Below are 9700 nucleotides of genomic sequence, written 5' to 3'. Positions count from 1 at the left end.
TGAAGCAGAAGCAGAGTTCTTTCTTAGATCAATTAAACAAAGCAGAGTTCTTTCCTAGATCAATTAAACAAAGCAGAGTTCTTTCTTAGATCAATTAAACAAAGCAGAGTTCTTTCCTAGATCAATTAAACAAAGCAGAGTTCTTTCTTAGATCAATTAAACAAAAGCAGAGTTCTTTCTTAGATCAATTAAACAAAGCAGAGTTCTTTCTTAGATCAATTAAACAAAGCAGAGTTCTTTCTTAGATCAATTAAACAAAGCAGAGTTCTTTCCTAGATCAATGGGGACCCGACACTGGTGGAAAATGAACCGACCTATAAGCATTCCTCCAGTGGTATGAAAAGTATCTGAAAGATGGGTGGCTGATCATCTGAACGATCACCTCATTCAGGGCAACTACATACACTACCGGTCAAAAGTTTTAGAACACCTACTCATTCAAGGGTTTGTCTTTATTTGTACTATTTTCTACATTTGTAGAATAATAGTGAAGACATCAAAACTATGAAATAACACATATGGAATGATGTAGAAACCAAAAAAAGTTTTAAACAAATCCAAATATATTTTATATTTGAGATTCTTCAAATAGCCACCCTTTGCCTTGATCACAGCTTTGCACACTCTTGGCATTCTCTCAACCAGCTTCACCTGGAATGCTTTTCCAACAGTCTTGAAGGAATTCCCACATATGCTTAGCACTTTTTGCACGCTTTCCAGGAACTGGTTTGGGCAGCTCTGGTGTAAACCTACAGGACAGTAGGTCTCCAGGTTCTGGTTTGGGTAGCTCTGGTGTAAACCTACAGGACGGGTTCTCTCCAGGAAATAGTTTGGGCAGCTCTGGTGTAAACCTACAGGACGGTAGCGCTCCAAGAACAGGGTTGGAGAATGTTTCGAGAGCTAATCTGTCTTCATGAGGGTTACCATAGGATCAGTTCACCGGCAGGGGAGTCATTCTGTCTGTAAACGTGACCAGCGAACCACAGTGCACTCTTCTCTCCCTGATATGGCTCTGGACATGAGTGTGTAGGTAAATCTCTCACTGATATGGCTCTGGACAGGTGTGTGTAGGTAAATCTCTCCCTGATATGGCTCTGGACAGGTGTGTGTAGGTAAAAAATGTATTTATTTAACTAGGCAAGTCAGTTAAGAACAAATTCTTATTTTCAATGACGGCCTAGGAACAGTGGGTTAACTGCCTGTTCAGGGGCATAACAACAGATTTGTACCTTGTCAGCTCGGGGATTTGAACTTGCAACCTTTCAGTTACTAGTCCAACACTCTAACCACTAGGCTACCCTGCCGCCCCAAAATCACCATATCTTCACTCCCTGATATGGCTCTGCACAGGTGTATGTAGCTAAATCACATTCTGACAATCCCTAAAGGATGTTCCCGCCATTCCAGCTCATGGTAGTCAATTAAAACCCTCGTGCCTGGAAACAGTTCCACCTATGTGTGATGGCTGGGTGGGGCTCTTAGTCCTCCGGGATGAAGCTGATCAGTGCATTGAACACCAATAATCCAATTTTAAACCTTCTGTGTGTTCTTACTTTACTAAGCTAATGTGTAGTGGCACTCGACATTACAAAATGATTGTTTCTCCTAACCATGTCTGATTTCCTTTTGTAGATACTCTGATTGTTGTGTTGTTCGTTTAGCAATGGACAGATCAGCCAGGGTGAAACAAGTACAATATGGTACATTTCCTCTACATACTGTATGCCCAGTGTCCCAGCCAGGGTGGCCGGGGTGGGAGGGGGGAGTCTCTGCTTGTTCCCTCTGACCACTGGAGGCCCAGCTCTGCCATTGTACCATTCTCTCAGGCCTTCCCCAAATTCACCAGCTGGATGTGACTTCATCACTGTTCCCATGGGCTATGTTTTCCCTAAGTACAGATCTAGGATCAGCTTCCCTTCGATCAATCCTAACCTTAACCATTAGTGGGGAGTATGCAAAGCTGACCCAAGATCATTGTTCAGGGACAAGTTCATCCTACACCGTTGGTGGGGTAGCAGGGGGGTTGTGGGTAACGGGGGGGACGAGGGATGAAGGAGAGGGATGAAGAGCGGACAAACACAGGACATTCACAGGAGAAGTGAGAACAGCAAGGACTAATAACTGAATATTACTGATTGTATCATCAATTTTAGGCTTCTAGGAAGGGAAAGAAGCCCAGGTCACCGCACGGCTCAGGTAAGACTCTTTTCGGGAGGTTACGGGATGTTAGTTAAGGTTTTGTGTCACAAAGATCCAGCTGGAGAGCTTGACAATACTTATTCCGTGTAGACTGCAGCCTTCGCTCACTTCGTGAAGCCTGCGACAGAAGACGATATACTGTAGACTGCAGCCTTCGCTCACTTCGTGAAGCCTGCGACAGAAGACGATATACTGTAGACTGCAGCCTTCGCTCACTTCGTGAAGCCTACGACAGAAGACGATATACTGTAGACTGTAGCCTTTGCATTACCTAAATATCTGATTGTAGAAACACCAACAACAACAAAAATAATCTGATTTTTGTGATCATGAAATTACTTTGGCACCAATAATAGAAGAAAACTTAGTATAGTATAATCAGTTTCTGATATTATGTGTATTGTGTTTTATTGTAGGCTGTCTGGCTATAGTACCGGATGTCAAATCTACCAGCCAATTTCCACTGATCGGGTAGTGTAAATGATACGATCTATCAATGTGATTTGTTTTATCCATATTACCACCTGATGAACGGCCAGCCCGTCATGATAAGTGTTCCTCTGTCAGACCAGCCAGTGTTAATAAACATTCCTCTGCCAACCCTGTGATTTAACACATGGTTGTCCAGTGTGATTTCCTTGTTGGAACTGACTGGACGAAAACATTAGGAACACCTGCTCTTTCCATGACATAGACTGACCAGGTGAATTCGGGTGAAAGCTATGATTCCTTACTGATGTCACTTGTTAAATTCACTTTCATCAGTGGGAAGACAATTGAGACATGGATTGTGTATGTGTGCCATTTAGAGGGTGAACGGGCAAGATAAAAGATTGAAGTGACGTTGAACGGGGGTAGGGTAGTAGGTGCCAGACGCACCGGTTTGTGCCAAGAACTACAACGCTGCTGGGTTTTTCACACTCAGCAGTTTCCCGTGTTTATCAAGAATGGTTCGCCACCCAAAACACATCCAGACAACTTGACACAACTGTGGGAAGCATTGGAGTCAACATGGGCCAGCATCCCTGTGGAACGCTTTCAACACCTTGTAGAGTCAACATGGGCCAGTATCCCTGTGGAACGCTTTAGACACCTTGTAGAGTCAACATGGGCCCGTATCCCTGTGGAACGCTTTAGACACCTTGTAGAGTCAACATGGACCAGCATAACTGTGGAACGCTTTCAACACCTTGTAGAGTCAACATGGACCAGCATCCCTGTGGAACGCTTTAGACACCTAGTAGAGTCAACATGGACCAGCATCCCTGTGGAACGCTTTAGACACCTTGTAGAGTCAACATGGACCAGCATCCCTGTGGAACGCTTTAGACACCTTGTAGAGTCAACATGGACCAGCAGCCCTGTGGAACGCCTGACACCTTGTAGAGTCAACATGGACCAGCATCCCTGTGGAACGCTTTAGACACCTTGTAGAGTCAACATGGACCAGCATCCCTGTGGAACGCTTTAGACACCTTGTAGAGTCAACATGGACCAGCATCCCTGTGGAACGCTTTCAACACCTTGTAGAGTCAACATGGACCAGCATCCCTGTGGAACGCTTTAGACACCTTGTAGAGTCAACATGGTCCGGCATCCCTGTGGAATGCTTTAGACACCTTGTAGAGTCAACATGGACCAGCATCCCTGTGGAACGCTTTCAACACCTTGTAGAGTCAACATGGACCAGCATCCCTGTGGAACACTTTAGACACCTTGTAGAGTCAACATGGACCAGCATCCCTGTGGAACGCTTTCAACACCTTGTAGAGTCAACATGGACCAGCATCCCTGTGGAACGCTTTAGACACCTTGTAGAGTCCATGTCCCGACAAATTGAGGCTGATCTGAGGGCAAAAGGGGGAGCACCTCAATATTAGGAAGGTGTTCTTAATGTTTTGTAGACTCAGTGTACATGTAAATTCGTGCTCCAGGGTGAAGTTTCCTCTCCTACAATTCTAACCTTAACCATTAGTGAAGTTTCCCCTCCCCCAATCCTAACCTTAACTATTAGTATAAAATACTAAACTGACCGATCAGCATCTTTGGGCAACTTCACCCTAAGTACCAACTCAGTGTTGACTTCTAAGTGCCAACTCAGTGTTGACTTCTGAGTGCCAACTCAGTGTTGACTTCTAAGTGCCAACTCAGTGTTGACTTCTAAGTACCAACTCAGTGTTGACTTCTAAGTACCAACTCAGTGTTGACTTCTAGGTACCAACTCAGTGTTGACTTCTAAGTGCCAACTCAGTGTTGACTTCTAAGTACCAACTCAGTGTTGACTTCTAAGTACCAACTCAGTGTTGACTTCTAAGTGCCAACTCAGTGTTGACTTCTAAGTGCCAACTCAGTGTTGACTTCTAAGTGCCAACTCAGTGTTGACTTCTAGGTACCAACTCAGTGTTGACTTCTAAGTGCCAACTGAGTGTTGACTTCTAAGTACCAACTCAGTGTTGACTTCTAAGTGCCAACTCATTGTTGACTTCTGAGTGCCAACTCAGTGTTGACTTCTAAGAGCCAACTCAGTGTTGAGTTCTAAGTGCCAACTTAGTGTTGACTCACAGATAAGAAACAAAGGCTACATCTTCTTTCCTCAGGGAGTGACATCACATCTCGCACAACCTAATGGCTTCCAAGGAGGTTAGTTCACTGCTTTTGAAAATCATGTGATTGAAAACAGGATTAGTGTGTTTGGTTATTTAGGTATAGATTACAGAATATGGTAGTATATATATGTGAGAGACAGTACAGTTAATGATAATTACGTTGGACTAGAGGTCATGTGCCATGGCTAGGCCCAAGGTGATTGGTCAGTGTGTAAACGGACCCTTGACCTTTAACCCCTGTGTGTTCTCTCCCTGACTGACTGGGTCCTGACCAGAGCCAGATGACCGCCACGCTCCTGACTTCCATCCTGGCAGCTGTGTTCGGCTCCCTCCAGATCGGCTACCACACAGGCAATGTCAACGCCCCAGCAAGGGTGAGAGCCAGGCAGGGAGGGTGGGAAGGGCAGAGCCAGGGTGAGAGCCAGGCAGGGAGGGTGGGGAGGGCAGAACCAGGGTGAGAACCAGGCAGGGAGGGTGGGGAGGGCAGAGCCAGGGTGATAGCCAGGCAGGGAGGGTGGGAAGGGCAGAACCAGGGTGAGAACCAGGCAGGGAGGGTGGGGAGGGCAGAACCAGGGTGAGAACCAGGCAGGGAGGGTGGGGAGGGCAGAACCAGGGTGAGAACCAGGCAGGGAGGGTGGGAAGGGCAGAGCCATGGTGAGCTCCGAGTGGGTAGCAGGATGACGCGAGGGTGGGTAGAGCACTGGGAAGCCAGGTAGTACCTGCATCCCATCCAGCCGCATGCAAACATCTCACAGCTTCTATAAAACACTGAATAAACTTGACAATCCCATGCAACTTTCCTATTCAGGCCCAGGCAGTCTTACTGCTAGGCAAGCAGGGTTGGATGGTTTACTGTTTGCGCACAGGTACTTATAATGAAATCCATCTGACTTATAGGAGGATGGTGTGATTGGGCTGATGCAATTCAGACAGCTCTCTCTCTCTCTCTCTCTCTCTCTCTCTCTCTCTCTCTCTCTCTCCCACTCTCTCTCTCTCTCTCTCTCTCTCGCTCTTTCTCTCTCTCCCGCTCTCTCTGCGTGTAATAATTAAAGTGTTCAGGGACATCTGTAAGTCATTTTAATCAGTCTGCACTAGAGTTGTCAGGTAGTGACCAGGTACAACACTATCTGCTATACACCTCTTTATTTACGCGGAGTGGCGTGGCGTTGAGCGGAATGTTTAACGTCTTTCTCTGTGTAAATAGCCTATAGTTGCCATGGCGCCTACGTTTTTATGTCAATATTTTTTTTTATAAACGTTTAAATGTTCAAATAGCTAAATGAGTGCAGATAATGATTTGATGTCATTCATTGGATTCCTGCCTTGATGAAAATCTAGCGCTGTCAACAGACTAGCTAAAGGTAGCTAGCAAGTGTGTTTTCATTTGAATAACACCTATAGAGAGTTTTTCACCAACGTTGACCCAAGAGGAGGCTATGCATTCAGAGTTTTTCGTTGTTTCAGGAGGATACTTCTGACATAAGGAACGGGCTGTACTCTGTGGGGAGCTCAAACTTCATCACAAGACTCCCAATACAGAGAAGAGACATGGGGGGAGATGCCCTGATGATGTGGAGCTAGCTAGCCTGCCTGCCTGCCTGCCTGTCTGCCTGCCTGCCTGCCTGCCTGCCTGCCTGCCTGCCTGCCCGCCTGCCCGCCCGCCTGCCTGCCTGCCCGCCTGCCGACATGCAGAGCTGGCCACCATTTCCCACCTCCACTGACAATCTTCAGAAAATATTCAAATCCCTTGACTTTTTCCACATTTTGTGTCTTACAGCCTGAATTTAAAATTGATTAAATTTAGATTTTGCGTCACTGTCCTACCCATAATACCCCATAATGTCAACGTGGAATTATGTTTTAATTTTGATTGGATTTTTTTAATGAATTAAAACTGAAGCTGAAATGTATTCGGTCAATAAGTATTCAACCTCTTTGTAAAGGCAAGCCTAAATTAAGATCAGGAGTCAAATTTAGCTTAACAAGTCACATAATAATTTGCATGAACTCACTCTGTGTGAGCTGCTGACAGTGTTCAACATGTGTTCAACATGACTTTTTGAATAACTACCTCGTCTCTGTACCCCACTAATCTCAGTCGAGCAGTGAATTTCAAACACAGATTCAACCGCAAAGACCAGGGAGGTTTTCCAATGCCTCACAAAGGTCACCTATTGGTAGATGGGTAAAAAATAATAAAAAACAGACATTGAATATCCCTTTTCAGCATGGTGAAGTTATTAAGTACACTTTGGATGGTGTATCAATACACCCAGTCAATACAAATATACAGGCGGACGAGGAAAAGCTGAGTGTCTGTTTTCCACCAGACACTGGGAGAAGAATTCACTTTTTAGCAGGACATTAACCTAAAACACAAGGCCAAATCTACACTGGAGTTGCTGACCAAGAAGACAGTGAATGTTCCTGAGTGGCCTAGTTACACATTTTGAGTTAATTATGCTTGAAAATCTATGGCAAGACCTGAAAATGGATGTCTAGCAACGATCAACAATGGTTGTCTAGCAACGATCAACAATGGTTGTCTAGCAACGATCAACAATGGTTGTCTAGCAACGATCAACAATGGATGTCTAGCAACGATCAACAATGGTTGTCTAACAACGATCAACAATGGTTGTCTAGCAACGATCAACAATGGTTGTCTAGCAACGATCAACAATGGTTGTCTAACAACGATCAACAATGGTTGTCTAGCAACGATCAACAATGGTTGTCTAGCAACGATCAACAATGGTTGTCTAGCAACGATCAACAATGGATGTCTAGCAACGATCAACAATGGTTGTCTAACAACGATCAACAATGGTTGTCTAGCAACGATCAACAATGGTTGTCTAGCAACGATCAACAATGGTTGTCTAACAACGATCAACAACCAGTTTGAAGAATTTTTTAAAAGAATAATGGGCAAATGTTGCACAATCCAGGTGTGGAAAGCTCTTAGAGACTCACCCAGAAAGACTCACAGCTGTAATCTCTGCCAAATATGCTTCTATAAGGTATTGACACAGAGGTGTGAATACTTAAATGAGACATTTCTGCATTTCATTTTTAATACATTTGCAAACATTTCTAAAAACATGTTTTCACTTTGACATTATTGGGGTATTGTGTGTATATGGGTGAGAGAAACATATATTTAATCCATTTTGAATTCCGGCTGTAACACAACAAAATGGGGAATAAATCAAGGGGTGTGAATAATTTCTGAAGGCACCGTAGCTTCCCGATCCTCTCATCACCACGGCTGTCCATCTGCTGGACGCTTCAACAAACACTCAAACAGACTTGATCTAGCCACTGTTGTAACCTATATTTCTTAAACAATGAATTCTTGTTATTTATTTTTGCTTTACAAGCACTTTGAGATTATGTCGTCAAGTTTAATACAGAAGTTTTATACATTATTGTTATTATTGTTATTATTGTTATTATTGTTATTGTTATTGTTATTGTTATTATTGTTATTATTATTGTTATTATTGTTATTATTGTTATTATTGTTATTATTGTTATTGTTATTGTTATTATTGTTATTGTCATTATTATTATTGTTATTGTTATTGTTATTATTGTTATTGTCATTATGGTTATTTTTGGTATTATTGTTGTTGTTATTATTATTATTGTTATTATTATTGTTATTATTATTATTATAAGGGAGACCTGGAGAGCTGCTAACATCTCTTCTATAATGCTTTAATGGTATAATGCCTCATAACTTGTTATAAGCATATTTGAGCCTTTATATTGTCTAATAATAAGGTTTATAATATGTAATTTTCTCTGACTAGTGTCCTGTCCACTTCAAAGAATTACATATTAGAACATTAGTTTAATAGGATCTCTATGGTGTACTTATACATCAAGATGCCTCACGTTACAGAATCAGGAGAGGCTCCTGCCCTCTGGGCCGTTCTGACTGCATCACACTACAGAATCAGGAGAGGCTCCTGCCCTCTGGGCCGTTCTGGCTGCCTCACGCTACAGAATCAGGAGAGGCTCCTGCCCTCTGGGCCGTTCTGACTGCCTCACACTACAGAATCAGGAGAGGCTCCTGCCCTCTGGGCCGTTCTGGCTGCCTCACACTACAGAATCAGGAGAGGCTCCTGCCCTCTGGGCCGTTCTGGCTGCCTCACGCTACAGAATCAGGAGAGGCTCCTGCCCTCTGGGCCGTTCTGACTGCCTCACACTACAGAATCAGGAGAGGCTCCTGCCCTCTGGGCCGTTCTGACTGCCTCACACTACAGAATCAGGAGAGGCTCCTGCCCTCTGGGCCGTTCTGACTGCCTCACACTACAGAATCAGGAGAGGCTCCTGTCCTATGGGCCGTTCTGACTGCCTCACACTACTGAATCAGGAGAGGCTCCTGCCCTCTGGGCCGTTCTGACTGCCTCACACTACAGAATCAGGAGAGGCTCCTGTCCTATGGGCCGTTCTGACTGCCTCACACTACAGAATCAGGAGAGGCTCTTGCCCTCTGGGCCGTTCTAGCTGCCTCACACTACAGAATCATGAGAGAGGCTCCTGACCTATGGGTCGTTCTGGCTCATACAAGGCTTCCTTAATCGTTTACGGTTGCGTGGCCACGCACGACTCCAACATCATCATTAAGTTTGCTGACAACAGGTTGGTGGTAGGCCTGATCACCGATGCCGATAATACAGCTTACAGGGAGGAGGTCAGAGACCTGGCAGTGTGGTGCCAGGACAACAACCTCTTCCTCAACGTCAGCAAGACAAAGGAGATGATTGTAAGACTACAGGAAACGGAGGGCCGAGAGCGCCCCGATCCACATCGACGGGGCTGTAGTGAAGCGGGTCAAGAGCTTCAAGTTCCTTGGTGTCCACATCACTAATGAAGTAACATGG

General features: G+C 44.6%; 1 protein-coding gene across 1 annotated transcript in view; it reads left to right on the top strand.

The window, feature by feature from the left end:
• The first annotated feature begins 2068 nt into the window (after positions 1–2068).
• Positions 2069–9700, top strand: part of LOC139375469 (solute carrier family 2, facilitated glucose transporter member 1) — a 44210-nt gene continuing 36578 nt past the window's right edge. The window contains exons 1-3 of the mRNA XM_071117284.1: positions 2069–2196; positions 4797–4839; positions 5081–5179. Coding sequence (XP_070973385.1) covers positions 4825–4839; positions 5081–5179 — 114 coding nt within the window. The 5' untranslated portion in view covers positions 2069–2196; positions 4797–4824. The remainder of the gene's footprint in view (positions 2197–4796; positions 4840–5080; positions 5180–9700) is intronic.

This window comes from Oncorhynchus clarkii, chromosome 19 (assembly GCF_045791955.1).
Source record: "Oncorhynchus clarkii lewisi isolate Uvic-CL-2024 chromosome 19, UVic_Ocla_1.0, whole genome shotgun sequence".
In the NCBI taxonomy this organism is placed as follows: domain Eukaryota; kingdom Metazoa; phylum Chordata; class Actinopteri; order Salmoniformes; family Salmonidae; genus Oncorhynchus; species Oncorhynchus clarkii.
The sequence above is the reverse complement of the archived record's forward strand: the minus strand, read 5'-3'. Positions and strand labels throughout refer to the sequence as shown.